The sequence below is a fragment of the Pelophylax lessonae genome, assembly GCF_965119305.1.
Source record: "Pelophylax lessonae genome assembly, chromosome: 7".
Classification (NCBI taxonomy): Eukaryota; Metazoa; Chordata; class Amphibia; order Anura; family Ranidae; genus Pelophylax; species Pelophylax lessonae.
In genome coordinates, this window is record NC_138774.1 from 194,573,879 (window position 1) to 194,594,809 (window position 20,931).

Genomic DNA, 20,931 nt, shown 5'->3' on the forward strand with positions numbered 1-20,931 from the left:
TTTTTCTTCCACGTATTTTTCTAAAAAGGCAATATCCCATGAGGCATGTAATTCCGCCACCATCACATTTTTTAACCTCATAAATACACCTCTTAGATCGGAAACTTCCGATGGTTTTTTATCAAAAACCTCTTCTATTGCAAGTTTGCGCTTGCTATGATACTCAAAGATATCCATCTTATACTATCTGCTGCAACTCAATAAGATATTAAAGAATTTTGTAAGGGGGGATGGGTGCGCTGATAGTGTGTTGAAGCTGCTCCCGGTATTCAGTGCTTTTGAATATAGATAAATGTATATGTGGTGTGGGGTGCGCTAAACAACAAATAAATAATGAATATATAACATATATCTATGTGTGAACCAAATCAACAAAAGTAAATATATATAACATATATCAATCTGTGAAGCCAATTAATAATGCAAATCAATTGGTGCATAAACATAAAAGTTCATAAGTGTCCATAAATATTTTGCAGGTGAGTAGAATTGTATTCTATCCGAATAATACGTGTATCCACCACCGAGTGAAATTCATCCTTACCAAACGGAAATAAATAAGGTGCAACTATATTTTCTTGTGCTGAAAAAATATCCAATCTCCTTGTGAACAAACACCACGTGTAAATCACCAAGAATTAGCCTCTTACCAGATGGTAATAGGTATGCACTTGTTCAGTGAAACCACCGCCTTGCTTCCTCTTTAAAATCCTGAAGTGGGATGTAGAACCGCTCTACCTTTCTTTCTCCACTAGATGGCAAGGAGTACCAGCAAGAAACACAGCCTCATCCTTCTTTACAAGCTCACAAAACCACCGTGTATTAAAGGAAAAAAAGGGCTAATAGTGTATTACCCTTGAGATTTATTCAAAAAACAGTTGATAATGCACTTACAATTAGATGTCTTGTATTCAGCATAAACATAGGCATACGAATTCCTGCAAAGGCTTGCGGCCGGCTGCAGCACGGACCGCAAGTTGTGTGTGACGTGTGCGCCTCCTAATCTGACCGGTTTCTTCCCATAGGACTTCTACTGAGACAGGAGTACTGGCGCATCGTCACTTCCGCTTTATTTATACAGGTGGAAGCAGATTGTCTAACTTCCGGTGTCTGCAGAGCAGGTAGTATAAAACATTGATCCATAGCACATCCTGGTGACACAGGAAGTAAACACTTCACCTCCTGTCTGCACAGGAAGCAAACACTTTACTTCCTGTCTGCAGAGCAAGTGTCTGCAGAGCAGGTATGCTTTGGAACTTCTGGCTGATAGCAATTTAAGGCAAATTACTTAAATATGGGTAACTTTCCTTGTGTTAAAATGAATGTATAAAAACATACTTTATTATTTGTTAAAAACAAATGTATAAAAACATCGATCTATGGCACATCCTGGTGACACCGGAAGTAAACACTTTCCTTCCTGTCCTACAACACACTGCTTTAGGAGCGTAGTGGGAAAGGGGTGACACCGGAAATATGTGTATAATAAAATGTATTGAACTATATTAAACCATATGCTCCAATACAAATTTAAAATAAATGTTAAAAGATAACTAAAATATAAAACCTGCCAAAATATATGTGGGGATCAACAGTTATTAATGTGTGCGTTTATGTCCCACTCTATGTTGAGTCCCCGGGGTCTGGAGCAGCCGAGCTCATATATCCAGAAGGTTTCCCTCCTGGATATAGACCTCCTAAGATTGCTCCCCCTCCAGTGTGGTGTATATTTCTCAATAACGATGATTTTTAACCTCTTGGGATTTTTTCTGTGACATTGGGCGAAGTGTTGGGATACACTATGCCCAGGAAAAGCTTTGTGTATGTTGGTCAGATGTTCTCCAATACGTATGGCGGCAGTACGTATGGTTCTTCCAACATACTGGTAATTGCACTCACACTGTAAAAGGTATACAACCCCTTTCGTATGGCAGGAAATAAAATTTCTAATGGGGTACTCTTTACCTGTCACAGTTGAATGAAATTTATTAGTCCTGATAGTTTGAGCTTCTTTACACACTCTGCAACTCCTGCAGGGAAAGAAGCCCTTCATATCAGGAAAAAATTTTGGGATGGTAGGAGGATCAATGGGATTGGGGGCTACCAGATCTCGTAAGTTCTGTGCCTTCCTGTAAATGATAGGTGGAACTTCTGGTAGCATGGGTCCTAAAATTTTATCTTTCTGTAGGACTCCCCAGTGTTTCCGGAATACATGATTTAGCCACTTGTAGTTTTGTGAGAATCTCGTAATGAAAGCAAATTCAAACTTGGAACTGGTTTTTCCTGGGTTCTGAACTTTCTTAGGTTGTATCAAACTTCTTTGCTCAACTAACTCCAGGGTCTGAATTTCTTTCTCTAGCACTTCTGGTTTATAGCCTTTTTCCAGAAATTTTTCTTTCAGGACCATAGCTTGTTTCCGGAATACTTGGCTGTCGGTACAATTCCTTCTGACTCTTCTGAATTGTGATTTGGGTACAGATCTGAGCCAGGCTGGATGGTGACAGCTGTCCAGGGCTATAAAGCCGTTCCTATCAGTCGGCTTATAATAGGTATGGGTGGAAAAACTGGAACCTACCCTGGATATGACTAGGTCCAAGAAGTTCACTGAGGTCTTGCTAAATTCATAAGAAAACCTGATCCCCCAATTATTACAATTCAGATCTCTCATGAACCTTCTCAGTGAATCTTCTTCTCCCTGCCATATTAACAGCGTGTCATCTATGTACCTTCTCCACATAACCAGTTGCCTGGGTCTGTTGGAATAAATGTTTCTATCTTCCCACAGTGCCATAAATAAATTGGCTAAGCTGGGGGCAAACTTGGCCCCCATAGCTACGCCCATTTTCTGTAGGTAGAACTTTTCGCCATAATAGAAATAGTTGTGCTCCATGCCGAAAATTAGTAGATCCAGGATGAACTTCTTCTGGTCCATCGGTATTTCATAATCAGTGTCCAAGAAAGTGCATACCGCTTCATATCCTATCTGGTGGGGTATCACGGTTCCACCTATCATTTACAGGAAGGCACAGAACTTACGAGATCTGGTAGCCCCCAATCCCATTGATCCTCCTACCATCCCAAAATTTTTTCCTGATATGAAGGGCTTCTTTCCCTGCAGGAGTTGCAGAGTGTGTAAAGAAGCTCAAACTATCAGGACTAATAAATTTCATTCAACTGTGACAGGTAAAGAGTACCCCATTAGAAATTTTATTTCCTGCCATACGAAAGGGGTTGTATACCTTTTACAGTGTGAGTGCAATTACCAGTATGTTGGAAGAACCATACGTACTGCCGCCATACGTATTGGAGAACATCTGACCAACATACACAAAGCTTTTCCTGGGCATAGTGTATCCCAACACTTCGCCCAATGTCACAGAAAAAATCCCAAGAGGTTAAAAATCATCGTTATTGAGAAATATACACCACACTGGAGGGGGAGCAATCTTAGGAGGTCTATATCCAGGAGGGAAACCTTCTGGATATATGAGCTCGGCTGCTCCAGACCCCGGGGACTCAACATAGAGTGGGACATAAACGCACACATTAATAACTGTTGATCCCCACATATATTTTGGCAGGTTTTATATTTTAGTTATCTTTTAACATTTATTTTAAATTTGTATTGGAGCATATGGTTTAATATAGTTCAATACATTTTATTATACACATATTTCCGGTGTCACCCCTTTCCCACTACGCTCCTAAAGCAGTGTGTTGTAGGACAGGAAGGAAAGTGTTTACTTCCGGTGTCACCAGGATGTGCCATAGATCGATGTTTTTATACATTTGTTTTTAACAAATAATAAAGTATGTTTTTATACATTCATTTTAACACAAGGAAAGTTACCCATATTTAAGTAATTTGCCTTAAATTGCTATCAGCCAGAAGTTCCAAAGCATACCTGCTCTGCAGACACTTGCTCTGCAGACAGGAAGTAAAGTGTTTGCTTCCTGTGCAGACAGGAGGTGAAGTGTTTACTTCCTGTGTCACCAGGATGTGCTATGGATCAATGTTTTATACTACCTGCTCTGCAGACACCGGAAGTTAGACAATCTGCTTCCACCTGTATAAATAAAGCGGAAGTGACGATGCGCCAGTACTCCTGTCTCAGTAGAAGTCCTATGGGAAGAAACCGGTCAGATTAGGAGGCGCACACGTCACACACAACTTGCGGTCCGTGCTGCAGCCGGCCGCAAGCCTTTGCAGGAATTCGTATGCCTATGTTTATGCTGAATACAAGACATCTAATTGTAAGTGCATTATCAACTGTTTTTTGAATAAATCTCAAGGGTAATACACTATTAGCCCTTTTTTTCCTTTAATACACGGTGGTTTTGTGAGCTTGTAAAGAAGGATGAGGCTGTGTTTCTTGCTGGTACTCGTTGCCATCTAGTGGAGAAAGAAAGGTAGAGCGGTTCTACATCCCACTTCAGGATTTTAAAGAGGAAGCAAGGCGGTGGTTTCACTGAACAAGTGCATACCTATTACCATCTGGTAAGAGGCTAATTCTTGGTGATTTACACGTGGTGTTTGTTCACAAGGAGATTGGATATTTTTTCAGCACAAGAAAATATAGTTGCACCTTATTTATTTCCGTTTGGTAAGGATGAATTTCACTCGGTGGTGGATACACGTATTATTCGGATAGAATACAATTCTACTCACCTGCAAAATATTTATGGACACTTATGAACTTTTATGTTTATGCACCAATTGATTTGCATTATTAATTGGCTTCACAGATTGATATATGTTATATATATTTACTTTTGTTGATTTGGTTCACACATAGATATATGTTATATATTCATTATTTATTTGTTGTTTAGCGCACCCCACACCACATATACATTTATCTATATTCAAAAGCACTGAATACCGGGAGCAGCTTCAACACACTATCAGCGCACCCATCCCCCCTTACAAAATTCTTTAATATCTTATTGAGTTGCAGCAGATAGTATAAGATGGATATCTTTGAGTATCATAGCAAGCGCAAACTTGCAATAGAAGAGGTTTTTGATAAAAAACCATCGGAAGTTTCCGATCTAAGAGGTGTATTTATGAGGTTAAAAAATGTGATGGTGGCGGAATTACATGCCTCATGGGATATTGCCTTTTTAGAAAAATACGTGGAAGAAAAAATGGTCCCAAGGAGTCTGAGATGGAATGTCTATCCAGACCAAGGAGACCCGGACCTATTAGAGTGGTCACAATTTTTCAACGGGGCCGGCATGAGCCTCCTAAATTTTTTAATAGACAAGAAGAGAAAAAAAGTACTGAAATTAAATAAGGAGATTTTGGAAATAAAAGAAAAATTATTGCCCTCCATGCAGGAGGAGGCGTATAAAATTTACAATCACGAGTTGAGAGAAATTATGGCGATGGAGGAAGAAGAACAAAAGATCAAGAAGAGGAAAAAGTTCTTTAGAGATCTTGAGGACTATAAAACCTCTAGAGTATTTAAATGGCAAAATGCTCTAGAAGGAGGAGAGATCCTTAATGGTGAACTGGCCCCTATGGAGGAAGGAGCCAGTGAAGCAGAAGCTATAGCCTCTACTTCTGGAGAACCTAGTAGGCCAGTTAAAAGAAGTGAGAATTCTCAAGAAAAGCCGAAAGAGAATATAAAGCTCAAGCCTTTGAAAGAAAATGTATCTAATAACCAGAAAAAAAGTAAAAATAAAGGGAAAGGTGATAATGAAAAAGGACGTCCTAAAGTACAAGATTATAGGAGGGAATACGAATATCGTCATCCCTCATCTGATAGGACGCGGAGACGTTCAAGATCAAGGGATCAAAGAAATCGTCATCCTTCATTTGAAAGGACTTGGAGACGTTCCAGATCGAGATCTCCAAGAAGAGTGCAAGTAGATTACATGGGAAACTACTTGGACACTCCACATACACCTAGACCTTATCCTACTGGTTCTCATAACAGGTATGAGCCTCTTAGACATGAGAGATACGAGGAGAGAAACGATCGGAGAGAAACACCTCCACAGAAGACTCCAATCAGTGCCAAAAAGAAAAATTTTTTAGGCCAGGGTCCCAAAAAAGGGAACCGAAAAAAGTGAAAAGGGGCTGTAGAGGGGGATCCAATCGGAAGCTCAATGTAGAAACCAATGGAATTTTTAATCTCAGTGGGATCACATTGACGAACTCCGAAAAGCATACCCTCAATAAAGGGCTCAAGTACGCTCCAAAAAAACAATTGAATAAATTCGAAACCTTTATTGACATCCACAAGTATGTGAGAAAATTGAATGTCAAGCGGCACTTTTTGTCCAATGCTTATGAAAGAAACCATGTTTCTTATACATCCACCACTTCCATTCCAACAGGTCTTAGGAATGCTTCCTTATTTAACCCCCAAGGAGTACAGAGTCACCATGTGACCATTTTTAAGGACCTAGTTTTAAAGGAATTGGAAGAGAAGGAATTTAAATCACAACCGCAGAGAGATCTGAAAAAAGGTGTGAAATCCCTTTGCGAGAATAAAAACCTTGTGATAAGACCGGCGGATAAAGGTGGGGGTATCGTTCTTCTCAATAAGGAACAATACACTGAAGAAATGGAGAGGTTGTTATCTGATAATGGCACCTATGAAGTTTTGAAAAAAGACCCCACCTTCAAATATAAGAAACAGTTGGAGAAAATAGTGACTAAAGGTTACGAGGAAGGTATTATAAACAAAAAAGAGAAGGAATTCTTGGTACCTTTGGCTCCCAGGATTCCGACCATATATTATCTTCCCAAAGTACATAAAAGCCTCACTAGACCACCTGGGAGGCCCATAGTGAGCGGAATCGATTCCGTTACCTCCAGGATTGGAAGGTATGTGGACCACTTTCTGCAACCCCTGGTCCAAGAAACCCCTTCATATCTTAAAGATACGGCTCAATGTATCCAGGAAGTGACACAATTAGAGGTGGAGGGAGACGTACTGCTGGTCACGGCAGACGTGACGTCTTTATATACCGTGATACCCCACCAGATAGGATATGAAGCGGTATGCACTTTCTTGGACACTGATTATGAAATACCGATGGACCAGAAGAAGTTCATCCTGGATCTACTAATTTTCGGCATGGAGCACAACTATTTCTATTATGGCGAAAAGTTCTACCTACAGAAAATGGGCGTAGCTATGGGGGCCTAGTTTGCCCCCAGCTTAGCCAATTTATTTATGGCACTGTGGGAAGATAGAAACATTTATTCCAACAGACCCAGGCAACTGGTTATGTGGAGAAGGTACATAGATGACACGCTGTTAATATGGCAGGGAGAAGAAGATTCACTGAGAAGGTTCATGAGAGATCTGAATTGTAATAATTGGGGGATCAGGTTTTCTTATGAATTTAGCAAGACCTCAGTGAACTTCTTGGACCTAGTCATATCCAGGGTAGGTTCCAGTTTTTCCACCCATACCTATTATAAGCCGACTGATAGGAACGGCTTTATAGCCCTGGACAGCTGTCACCATCCAGCCTGGCTCAGATCTGTACCCAAATCACAATTCAGAAGAGTCAGAAGGAATTGTACCGACAGCCAAGTATTCCGGAAACAAGCTATGGTCCTGAAAGAAAAATTTCTGGAAAAAGGCTATAAACCAGAAGTGCTAGAGAAAGAAATTCAGACCCTGGAGTTAGTTGAGCAAAGAAGTTTGATACAACCTAAGAAAGTTCAGAACCCAGGAAAAACCAGTTCCAAGTTTGAATTTGCTTTCATTACGAGATTCTCACAAAACTACAAGTGGCTAAATCATGTATTCCGGAAACACTGGGGAGTCCTACAGAAAGATAAAATTTTAGGACCCATGCTACCAGAAGTTCCACCTATCATTTACAGGAAGGCACAGAACTTACGAGATCTGGTAGCCCCCAATCCCATTGATCCTCCTACCATCCCAAAATTTTTTCCTGATATGAAGGGCTTCTTTCCCTGCAGGAGTTGCAGAGTGTGTAAAGAAGCTCAAACTATCAGGACTAATAAATTTCATTCAACTGTGACAGGTAAAGAGTACCCCATTAGAAATTTTATTTCCTGCCATACGAAAGGGGTTGTATACCTTTTACAGTGTGAGTGCAATTACCAGTATGTTGGAAGAACCATACGTACTGCCGCCATACGTATTGGAGAACATCTGACCAACATACACAAAGCTTTTCCTGGGCATAGTGTATCCCAACACTTCGCCCAATGTCACAGAAAAAATCCCAAGAGGTTAAAAATCATCGTTATTGAGAAATATACACCACACTGGAGGGGGAGCAATCTTAGGAGGTCTATATCCAGGAGGGAAACCTTCTGGATATATGAGCTCGGCTGCTCCAGACCCCGGGGACTCAACATAGAGTGGGACATAAACGCACACATTAATAACTGTTGATCCCCACATATATTTTGGCAGGTTTTATATTTTAGTTATCTTTTAACATTTATTTTAAATTTGTATTGGAGCATATGGTTTAATATAGTTCAATACATTTTATTATACACATATTTCCGGTGTCACCCCTTTCCCACTACGCTCCTAAAGCAGTGTGTTGTAGGACAGGAAGGAAAGTGTTTACTTCCGGTGTCACCAGGATGTGCCATAGATCGATGTTTTTATACATTTGTTTTTAACAAATAATAAAGTATGTTTTTATACATTCATTTTAACACAAGGAAAGTTACCCATATTTAAGTAATTTGCCTTAAATTGCTATCAGCCAGAAGTTCCAAAGCATACCTGCTCTGCAGACACTTGCTCTGCAGACAGGAAGTAAAGTGTTTGCTTCCTGTGCAGACAGGAGGTGAAGTGTTTACTTCCTGTGTCACCAGGATGTGCTATGGATCAATGTTTTATACTACCTGCTCTGCAGACACCGGAAGTTAGACAATCTGCTTCCACCTGTATAAATAAAGCGGAAGTGACGATGCGCCAGTACTCCTGTCTCAGTAGAAGTCCTATGGGAAGAAACCGGTCAGATTAGGAGGCGCACACGTCACACACAACTTGCGGTCCGTGCTGCAGCCGGCCGCAAGCCTTTGCAGGAATTCGTATGCCTATGTTTATGCTGAATACAAGACATCTAATTGTAAGTGCATTATCAACTGTTTTTTGAATAAATCTCAAGGGTAATACACTATTAGCCCTTTTTTTCCTTTAATACACGGTGGTTTTGTGAGCTTGTAAAGAAGGATGAGGCTGTGTTTCTTGCTGGTACTCGTTGCCATCTAGTGGAGAAAGAAAGGTAGAGCGGTTCTACATCCCACTTCAGGATTTTAAAGAGGAAGCAAGGCGGTGGTTTCACTGAACAAGTGCATACCTATTACCATCTGGTAAGAGGCTAATTCTTGGTGATTTACACGTGGTGTTTGTTCACAAGGAGATTGGATATTTTTTCAGCACAAGAAAATATAGTTGCACCTTATTTATTTCCGTTTGGTAAGGATGAATTTCACTCGGTGGTGGATACACGTATTATTCGGATAGAATACAATTCTACTCACCTGCAAAATATTTATGGACACTTATGAACTTTTATGTTTATGCACCAATTGATTTGCATTATTAATTGGCTTCACAGATTGATATATGTTATATATATTTACTTTTGTTGATTTGGTTCACACATAGATATATGTTATATATTCATTATTTATTTGTTGTTTAGCGCACCCCACACCACATATTGTTCTGACACTTCCACAAGTGTCAATTTTACTGTCGAATTGTAGGGCTGATGTCTTGCCAGTTTCAAAACTGATGGAGCAGGCAAAGCTTCAGTAAGCATACCTAATACAGTATCCTTGGCTGTGTTCAGTTCTAAATGTGATATGTAGTGACAAGGTATATCAAATGTATGATTGAGCCTTAATAAAAGAAAAACAAGCATGATTGGGTCTATGCAAAGCTATGAATCTTCATTCTTAAATGTAGCCTACCTAATAGGCTTACATTTAGCCCTCGTTCACACTAAGGGCGGGTTTGAAATCGTGCAAGTTCAGCTGAACTCGCATGATTTTAAACCTGCATGTCAATGTGAGTTCGGGGGAGATTGTGCGGGTTCCTGCACAGATGTCTATTGAAATCACCTCCGAAGTCGCCAAAAGTAGTGCAGAAACTGCACTACTTTTGGGAATCGATGCCACGCCGCAAAGTCAGCATCGCACTGATTTGGATGGTGCCATTGCGGGCAATAGGCTCCGATTTGACATACACTTTGACCTGTCAAAGCGCATGTCAAATCGGCCCGATGTGAACGGGGGGTTAATCATCTTTTGTTCGCACTCTGATTCGTTCAGCTGCGAAGCCCCTTGGATTGTAAAGTCAATTAAATTAAAGCTTACACAGGGCTAGGGATTCACCATGTGACAACAATTGCCCAGCTCTGTCAGATAAACTAAGTTGCATGCTCCTTCGTACCTAAAGTACCAGGTACTTAAGCCCCGTACACACGCACAGATCGTCGTCATACAAACGTCGGCGGACGAAAGATCTGCCGATTGTACGCGTGTTAGTATGGTGCCTCCGACAGCTGTCTGCACACAATCCGCAGACAAGAGTCTTTCTTGCAAACATGAAAATTTTTGTCTGCAGACACCAGAACGGACGATTGTTCGCCTGTCAGTACAGAAATCAGCCGACAGACCGCAGATTTGCAAGACTGGGCATGCTCAGAAAATAAAAAACACAGGGAAAGTTAACCATTACATGACATCACTTCTGCAGTCAGCTGAAGTCTGCGGACAAAATTCTTGTGCTGTCCTTGTGCTGTCTTTGCACTTTTCAACAGACACCGACATCCCGGGGAGAAAAGACGAACATTTGTATGACGACGATCTGTGTGTGTGTACGGGGCTTTAGTTTCAGCATTTAGCACTGAACGGAGCGGTAGAGGAGCAAAGTAAAGATAAGTATGTTCTACTTCTCAGCTATGAGAAAAGATTAGAGGAACTGAATTTATTCTCTCTTGAGAAGAGGAGATTAACCTCCCTGGCGGTATGATTATGTCCAGATTTCTGTGCTAAAAGTGGTACATTGTTTTGCACTGAAATCTGTCGTTTTACATTTTAAAACTCACCTTCCTCTGCAATCCCCTGCCGTCCTCCTCTGCTGTCCTCCCCCTGCCGTCCTCCTCCGCTGTCCTCCCCCGCCGTCCTCCTGCTGTCCTCCTGCTGTGTGTTCGGCCGATGCCGGCACCTGTCTTCCGGTTCCCTTCCCTGCGAGCATTGCGATGCAGGGGGGGGTGGAACCGGCGGCAATTTCAAAAATGTAAATACACTAAATGACATCATACAAAGTTGTGATCCTAACGGATTACACTGTATCATGCCATTTCACCACAGGATTTCACCTGGTGACTTTTCCAGTGCCCTGCCTGTGCTTTTCCAGTTCTTTGTACCTGGAAAATTAAGAACAACCATGGCGTCCAAAAAGCGTTCTTTTTGCGCAAAAGCGCTTTTGGACGAACTGGAAAACAGCGACAGCGAAACGGAGAACTGAGCGATAGCGATTAGTGGGAAAATTCGTCATCAGGTACGGAAAGTGACGAGAGCGACGATTCCGATGTCTCTTTCTGGCACATCGCTCCGTTGGAAATTCTGAAGAATCATTTGATATACTTCCCAAATTCCACAAGCTATGTGCCAGAAAGAGACATCAGAATCGTCGCTGTCATCACTTTCTGTACCTTAAAATAAAAGAACTATATACCTGCGCTGCTTGTGCCTGAACACCTCAAAATATGTGTCAAAATAAATAAAGTGCTAGTGCAAAATTATGCTGAGTGCAACCTTAATTATTATGCATGCATATCACATAAATATACACAATATATATCGGTTATAAATATCTAAATGTAAATTCCATGTTAAAAAACTTGTGCAAATATATCATGTGCATCAAAAAAACTCTGTAAATGCATATATAAATTATATTGTATAAAAGTCCATATTATTAAAGTGAAAAAGTCTCTGTGCTCATTCAAGTGCTTGTGCTCCGTTAATAAACGAATATTAAAGTGCCCGTGCTCAATCCAGGTGAGGTGGTGCTCCCCTCTCAGTTCCCCACTCACCAGAAATTGGATGCAAAAACGCCTTATCAGTAGTTTTTATGAAGTTGACCCCTCGGTGGATCGTCAGCAGGAGCAGGGTATCGAACCACAAGCCTCTCACTCTATCTCCAGGTTATACTCTCACGGTTCATAAAAAGAAGGGGCCATCATCGTGCAGTATGTTAAACTATTTATTAGCACGCAAAATGAAATACACTTACACTGTGCAGGGAAATATACAGCCCTATGCAAACCCGCGGGCCGCCAAGCAAATGGCCGTGCGTTCCACCCGCGTAACCGGAAGCCGGAAGTGGTTGCAGCCGGAAGTGACGTATTACGTATTCGGACGACTTGACGCGTTTCGCTCCGCCAATCAGAGCGTTATCAAAAGCCTTTTGATAACGCTCTGATTGGCGGAGCGAAACGCGTCAAGTCGTCTGAATACGTAATACGTCACTTCCGGCTGCAACCACTTCCGGCTTCCGGTTACGCGGGTGGAACGCACGGCCATTTGCTTGGCGGCCCGCGGGTTTGCATAAGGCTGTATATTTCCCTGCACAGTGTAAGTGTATTTCATTTTGCGTGCTAATAAATAGTTTAACATACTGCACGATGATGGCCCCTTTCTTTTTATGAACCGTGAGAGTATAACCTGGAGATAGAGTGAGAGGCTTGTGGTTCGATACCCTGCTCCTGCTGACGATCCACCGAGGGGTCAACTTCATAAAAACTACTGATAAGGCGTTTTTACATCCAATTTCTGGTGAGTGGGGAACTGAGAGGGGAGCACCACCTCACCTGGATTGAGCACGGGCACTTTAATATTAATTTATTAACGGAGCACAAGCACTTGAATGAGCACAGAGACTTTTTCACTTTAATAATATGGACTTTTATACAATATAATTTATATATGCATTTACAGAGTTTTTTTGATGCACATGATATATTTGCACAAGTTTTTTAACAAGGAATTTACATTTAGATATTTATAACCGATATATATTGTGTATATTTATGTGATATGCATGCATAATAATTAAGGTTGCACTCAGCATAATTTTGCACTAGCACTTTATTTATTTTGACACATATTTTGAGGTGTTCAGGCACAAGCAGCGCAGGTATATAGTTCTTTTATTGTTTGAAAGGTATCACCTTTTTTACCTGCAGCGGCTTATTTTGGTTTATACATATATTTTTATTTATATTTATATATATTGGAGTAATAACACCTATTAATCCTAAGCGCAAACCCCTTATATTTGTACTTTCTGTACCTGATGACGAATTTTCCCACAAATCGCTATCGCTCAGTTCTTCAAGTAACTTTGTTTTGCTGTTTTCCAGTTCGTCTAAAAGCGCTTTTGCGCAAAAAAAAAAACGCATTTTGGACGCCATGGTCGTTCAACATTTTCCAGGTACAAAGCACTGGAAAAGCACAGGCAGGGCACTGGAAAAGTATCCAGGTGCAATCCTGTGGTGAATTGGCATAATACAGTGTGATCCATTAGGATCACAACTTTGTATCATGTCATTTAGTGTATTTACACTTTTGAATTTGCTGCCGGTTCTACCCCCCTGCATCGCAACACTCGCAGGGAAGGAACCGGAAGGCAAGTGCCGGCAATCGGCCGTGCACAGAGCGGGGAGAGACAGTGAGGACGCCGGGGAGAACAGCGGGGAGGACGGCGGGGGAGCACAGGGAAGGTGAGTAACATCGCGGGGTAATCCCGAGTGTGGCTCGGGGTTACCGCTTTTGGTACTGAAAATTAACCCTGAGCCACACTTGGGAATACCGCCAAGGAGGTTAAGGGGGGATATGATCAACATGTATAAATACATGACTAAATAAAAATCACTGCACTACTGTAATAAAAAACAACTGCAAGCATCACAGCAAAACAATGTTGTAAAAGGATTTAAAAAAAAAAAAAAGGTAAAAAAATGCTGCGCTACAAAGCAACAAGCGCCTAATAAAAGAAAAAAAAGAAATTTTCAAATAAAGTCCAAATATGTGCAATATAAATATACAGTGTGACAATAGTAGAAATGAATAAATTCCATCAAACATAAACTGAAACCGCAGAAAAGGATGAATAAAGTCCTCAACCTTCTAAAAATAGAGTGCTCCTAGATATAAAGTCAATATCCGATCAAAGGAAGAACCTTACGTTTTCTGAAAAAGGGAATTATCACCAATTCATTTCATCCAATGAATTGACTGCAGCAGACTAGGTGCAAGCAAGCTCTCCTGGGACACGAAGAAAGCTCTCTGGCCTGCACTGATGCTTGTTCCTTTATGCCTATCTAAAAACTTGAGGAGACAGGGACAACTATTGTGAGACCATTGCACTACAAGTGACACCACTTCCTGCTTGAATGACTCTTTACCTATGGTTTTAGAGTCCACATATTTTGGTAAGCACTCCTGACACTTCATTCTGGTGATGGTCGCACTTAGGGTGATAATTCACTGTTTGTTAACATGTGAAGTTCTTCCTTTGATCGGATATTGACTTTATATCTCGGAGCACTCTTTTTTTTTTTTTTTTTTAGATTGAGGACTTTATTAATCCTTTTCTGCGTTTTCAATTTATGTTTGATGGGATGGAATGTATTCATTTCCACTATTGTCACAATGTATATCTATTTATATTGCACATATTTGGACTTTATTTGAAGCTTCCTTTGCACATTTGCTATTTTGCATTTTTTGCACAATTCTACGCACTTTATGGATATTGATATCTTTGATATACACAATTGTATATGATTATATGCAACACTTTATTTTATTAGGGGCTTGTATAGTGAACTTGATGTTGAGTTATTCACTTTAAGGTCATCACAGAGGACAAGGGGGCACTCTTTATGCCTAGAGGAAAAGAGATTTTGTCTCCAAATACGGAAAGGTTCCTTCACAGTAAGAGCTGTGAAAATGTGGAATAGACTCCCTCCAGAGGTGGTTCTGGCCAGCTCACTAGATTGCTTTAAAAAGGCCTGGATTCTTTCCTAGGTGTACATAAGCAACAAGTAATATAACACCTAGGTGTACATAATATAACTGGGTACTAACATTTATAGGTAAAGTTGATCGAGGGAATATCCGATTGCCTCTCGGGGGATCAGGAAGAAATTTTTTCCCCTGCTGTAGCAAATTGGATCATGCTTTGCTGGGGTTTTTCGCCTTCCTCTGGATCAACTACGGGTATAGGATTGTGTATATGGGATTGTATGGTTGTGTTTTCTTTACTGTTTTTTATTAGTTGAGCCGGATGGATTTGTGTCTTTTTTCAACCTGACTAACTATGTAACTATACTGTGGGTGTAGGGATTAAAGTAAACCTGTTGCTTTGCCCTGCATTAGATATAGCCCCTAATTTAACTTGCAGTATTTATTCCCGAAGAAAGCTCAAGGGCTAAAGGCCTGTACACACGATAAGAAAATCTGAAGGGAAAATTCGTCCAACGACCGATCTGACGATTTTCGGATTGCTAATGGTGCTTTCGACAGCCGACTCCGAATTTTCGGCCGAAAAAATCCTGATGTGCAGGCTATAAAATTTTTGTCAAGTGAATATATCAACCAATGTGTCAAAAAAGGTATTGAATCAAATATCAAATCAATCTTATTAAATCAACTCTATTATAAGTGATATCAAGTGATCTTAATAGTCCCAATTAATAGTGAATCATAAAGTGAAATCAAAAATGAACAAATCAATCTTCCTCTGTGATCACAAATAAACGTGCTGCATGCTTCACTCCAAGTGCTCCCAGTGGATGGTGCAAGATAAGCAGCTCACTTTAGGATTAGACTCCTGAGAGTCAAACACGCTTTGGGATAAATGTATAGCAGTCTGATGCCCCTTCCTTTCACCGCCTCCAGCTATCCCTCCGAATAGACCAGGAATCCGGTGTAAAAAGAAAAGAAGATCTAACGCTCTCTGTTTAAATAAGGCTATTTATTTCCTCTCACACAGATGAAATTCCACTTACATTGAAAAGCACTTAAAGCAGCGCGGGCTTACAGCGTCATAAACAGCTCTCTGTACACCTCCAGGAATCGACGTACTCCGAGCAGGCTCATCCCCCGGGGAAGATTGGACGATTGATTTGTTCATTTTGATTTCACTATATCATTCACTATTAATTGGGACTATTAAGATCACTTGATATCACTTATAATAGAGTTGATTTAATAAGATTGATTTGATATTTGATTCAATACCTTTTTTGACACATTGATTGATATATTCACTTGGCGCAACAATATTATTTATTGGTGTTTTGTGTTCAGTACTGATTGTTCGCAGCCTTGTGTGCACTATTGTATTTTTTAAATTTATGGTTTGCGCTGATTATAATTATATTATAAAATTTTTGTTGTCCGTAATACAACGTCCGATTTTCGTCTCATTAGTACAGATTTCGACGGAAAAAAATCTTAAGAGCAAGACTAGGCATGCTCAGAGACGAAAGAACACATACAAATCAATCCAACACATGACATCACTTCTGAAGTAGAATTCTGTCGTACGGGAAAATTCGTATGAAAATAACCTCTTCACTTTCGACATCAGACTAGCATGCCACAAAAAACGGACGACAGATCGTTCGATAATCTTATCGTGTGTACGGGGCTTTAGATTCAGAGCTGGGTGGCCTCCCTGGGAACTGTATAATCTGTTAATAACACAAAATAATCCTGAGTGTACATAATATTATTAAAGAAAAGAAAGTGTAGTTAGGACTAAGGTGCTGATATCACTACTAGCAGTTCAACTATGCTTCTAAAATTGTCTAAAATTACCTAGTAAGAGCAGCAATCATTCCCTCACTGGTGAAACAATCTATTTATGAGGTGCGCTACACAGTAGTATGTAGCAGCATATTGTAGCAACTAATTGTGCATGATCACAAAATGCTCCAGCTGAGCATGATTTATCCCTATTACAACTAAAATTGAAAGCACATCATTAGAAGACTATGTTATTTGATGCTGTTATATGAACTTGAAAACTGGGAGAAGTAATGTGAGATTAACATACATCCAAACAGTTGACGTTGAGGGTAGTTGGAACATAAAAATGAATAAAGATAATAAGGAGTTTTTTTTTATTTAGAAGTCAAACATCCAAAATGTAAATTTCTAGTATAACATTTCATGTTTCAAATGAAATTTTACAAATACAGCTAATTAGGTAATTTTAGTAGATTAGCTGTGCTCCTAAAAGTGCCTGCAATGAACTAGTAAGAGCAGCAATTGATTACTCACCGAAGGAAAAAGCTAGACAAGAGTAGCATGTATTAGGGATATAGATGTAGCAGCATATACTAGCAATTAGTTTTAATTTATAGTTTCATAAAAGCTTGTAGAAGGAGTCATAGTTAAAGTAACTAAATACTGAAATCCTTGCATAATCCCAAACCTGATAATTTTTCAAAGGAATTTTTGCCCTAGGCCCCACATGTTACACTGATTTTAGCTCTTTCAGAATTGCTCTCACCTGCAGTGCACACAAATCGGGGTGCTGTTCTGTCCTTGATGTTGACGCACTAGTTTGATCATCTCAAGGAAGCAGGTGTAAGAGTCTGGAATCCCGCGATCAGGCCATGCGATATACTGGAAGTGACCAACTTCCCGGACTTCCTACAAAGTAGAGAAAGCAGCAGTCTAAGACTATGACTTTTCACCAGTGCAAAGCAAATCAGAGCCTAATTTAAAACTGAAGATAGATGCATCCCATTTCCAACGCTCATCCCCAAATAACTGGTTTATTTCTCATCTTTAGGATAGCTGGAATGGGCATTACTTTATGCCTCTGGACCAACTTTCCATCCAGAACTGCTATTTTACAGTTCAAATGCAGCCTAAAGCCTAGTAATCAACATTAGTTGTTTTTTTTTTCGCTCAACCCAGCGGGTTGAGCAAAAGAAAAACTGACAGCTCTGGTCTGGAGCCGCTGTACTAACAATCCAATTTTAGTACAGCTATCTCTCCCTCTGAGCTATTGTGTTCTAACAAGGGGGACCGCCGCCAGAATGCTCCAGTCAGCTCTCCCAGCCATGCCATTGGCTGAGAGCACCAATCGGGAGTAGGTTGGCCACTGGTTTTCCAGCATGCATGTCCAACAGAAGCTGGCCGAGTGGACCAGTTGCCATACACACGGGTATTTATTGAACCGGCCAATGTCACCTGACATTTGGTCCATGTGTACTAGGCTTGAAGTAGAAGTCCACCCTAAATCTAAAATCTCTAAATCTACAGGCATCCACAATCTTATCTAAAGGCCCGTACACACGTGCAGATTGTCGGCCGAATACCGATCGGCTGATTTTCGGCTTGTTAGTATGATGCTTCCGACAGCCGACAGCGCACTTTCGGCCATACAGAATCTGTCGTGCAAGCATTAAAATTTTTGTATGCCGACACCAGAACGGCCTATTGTTCGCCAGTCAGTACATATTTCGGCCGACAGACAGCAGATTTGCAAGACTGGGCATGCTCAGAAAAGAAAAAACACAGGGAAAGTTAACCATCACATGACATCACTTCTGCAGTCGACTGTTGTTGGCCGACAAAATTCGTGTGCAGTCTTTTGCACTTCTCAGCGGACACGACAGCCCGGGGACAAAAGACGGCCGATCGTTCGGCCGACGATCGGTACGTGTGTACGGGGCTTTAGACTAACATATCTAGCCTTGTGAAGAAGAAATCGCTATACATACCTTTTTTAGTTCAATCTTATTTTATTGAAAGAGAAGGGTTTTACAGAGTTAGGGGAGAAGCACGGGGTATGAAACATACAGTGAAATAAATTGTTCAGGTATGACATATGGTAAACTGTGAGTAAGTGCACACAACAATCAATATCAATAAGTGCAAATAAGGAACTTAAACCGCCAGGTCCATCAGATCCTGGCAGCAGCACAAGGTCAAAAAAAAAAAAAAAAACAGCAACTTGGAGTGGCAGGTGGTAACATAAATATGAGAAAATTCAAGGAAAGGCCAACACCAGTATAAACACTTTCATGGCTGGTGTCACTTGAGGAGATTGTGGGAAGTGTGGTAGGCATTGATAAATATCCCGGCTTTCCATTGAGAAGCGCCTAAAAACAACAAATAAGCAAGAGAGGATTGCCTTATGGTGTCAATGGTACAGCCAGAGAGGGGAATAAAGGTAAGAGGATGGGAGAAAGCAGGGGAATGTAAAGAGGTATGCCAAGGGGGCAAAGAAGGCGGAGGAAATCAGGAGGGGCCGCCCACGTCCCACTACTGCCCCCCAGCACCAGGCAGCACAGACGTCTCGAGCCAGGACTGAAAGGCGTCCGAACACCGAAACATGTCCCAGGACCTCCAAGCAGCAGAGAATCGGTCCTCCCTGCCCCCCTCCCGCGCCAACAGGTTTTCCATGTCTCTAAGCCGGTCCAGTTCCAGAGCCCACTCAAGTTTAGAGGGTACGTGCTTGGTCCTCCAGTGTCTGGGTATCACCGTCCGAACAGCCGCCAAGAAAAACCTCAAAACGTCTCTCTTGATCGACCGGAAGTAGCCGGGTAACAAAGGCAACAAGGCCAGTTCCGGTGTCGCAGGAACATTGGTTGCCTGGAGCCTGCAATACAGAGCTACAATTCCAGTCCACAATTCATGGATCTGGGGACATTCCCACCAGATGTGGATAAGTGTTCCCCTAGAGGACGTGCACCACCAACATTGGTCCGACTGGAGTGGGTCAATGTAGGCGATCGAGGAAGGGCACCTGTACCATCTGCTCAGGAGTTTGAACCCCTTCTCCTGAACTTGGGTAGCAGGAGACAGTGAGTGGGTCATCGCAAAACATTTGTGCCAGTCGGTAGATGAAAGGGTTCGGCCCAGGTCCCTGTCCCAGACAGCTGTATATGTCGGCAGGTCAGGGCGGAGGGCACGCAATAACAAGGAATATAAGAGAGACACCGTGTGCGTAGGGGGAACATCCTGGAGCAGGATAGAGTCCAACTCCGAAGGGTCTCCCCTAACCTCAGTCAACGAGGGCAGGGTGTGTATATAGGAGAGGGCCTGGCGGCGCTGCAGCCAGTTCACAAGATCACCACCGGGGGCGGCGGATGTAGGAGACATCAACAGGGACGGGTCAGCTCGCAGAATTTGGGATACCCGTTGATGGTCCGTCGCGTTCCAGGAGCCAAATCTGGAACACGAGGCCGCCGGAGGGAACGCTGGGGATCCAAAGAAGGGTGTCATGGGGCCCTGAGGACTTGACAGACGTCCCGATTTATTCAGGCAATCCCAGACCCGTAAGGTCTGACGCGTCAAAGCGCCGAAAAAAAGAAGAAGTGTGGCCACGGAGATGTACCGGGGTCCAGGGGAGTGCCCTAAGATCGAAGGGGGCTAGAAGATGTTCAAGTTGCACCCACAGTTTAGTTGGGGCATTGTGAAACCAATCCACTAAGCGCGTCAAGGTCGCCGCCCGGTGGTAGAGAGCGAAATCTGGGATACCAGTGCCCCCTCTAGACTTTGGAAGGGTGAGAGTCGCATATTTTAAGCTGGGTCGGCTATGAAGCCATACAAATCTCGAGAGTGCTTTGAGTAGCTTCTCAAAGAAGGAGGCAGGTATGTGGATAGGAAGCGCTTGAAAGCTTGAAAAAGGTATAAAAAACGAGGTAGAACTTCCATCTTCAGAACATTGATCCTCCCAAACCAGGACAAGCATTTCGTGGAGTAGGTGGATAGGTCAGATATGGTTTTAGTGAAGAGAGGGGCAAAATTGTCAGCGAAGAGTCGTGTCGGGTCAGAAGGTAGCTGAACGCCCAAGTAGCGAACGGAGGATGATCCCGTCTTAAAGGGATAAGCATCCGAGATACGCTGGAGAGTTGAGTTAGGCA

The 20,931-nt window shown here is 41.7% G+C and overlaps 1 protein-coding gene across 1 annotated transcript in view; it reads right to left on the bottom strand.

Annotated features, from left to right (window-relative positions):
• Positions 1–20,931, bottom strand: part of PTPN18 (protein tyrosine phosphatase non-receptor type 18) — a gene marked incomplete at its 3' end in the record, with an annotated part of 160,080 nt that overhangs the window by 42,575 nt on the left and 96,574 nt on the right. The window contains exon 8 of the mRNA XM_082264282.1: positions 17,562–17,704. Coding sequence (XP_082120408.1) covers positions 17,562–17,704 — 143 coding nt within the window. The remainder of the gene's footprint in view (positions 1–17,561; positions 17,705–20,931) is intronic.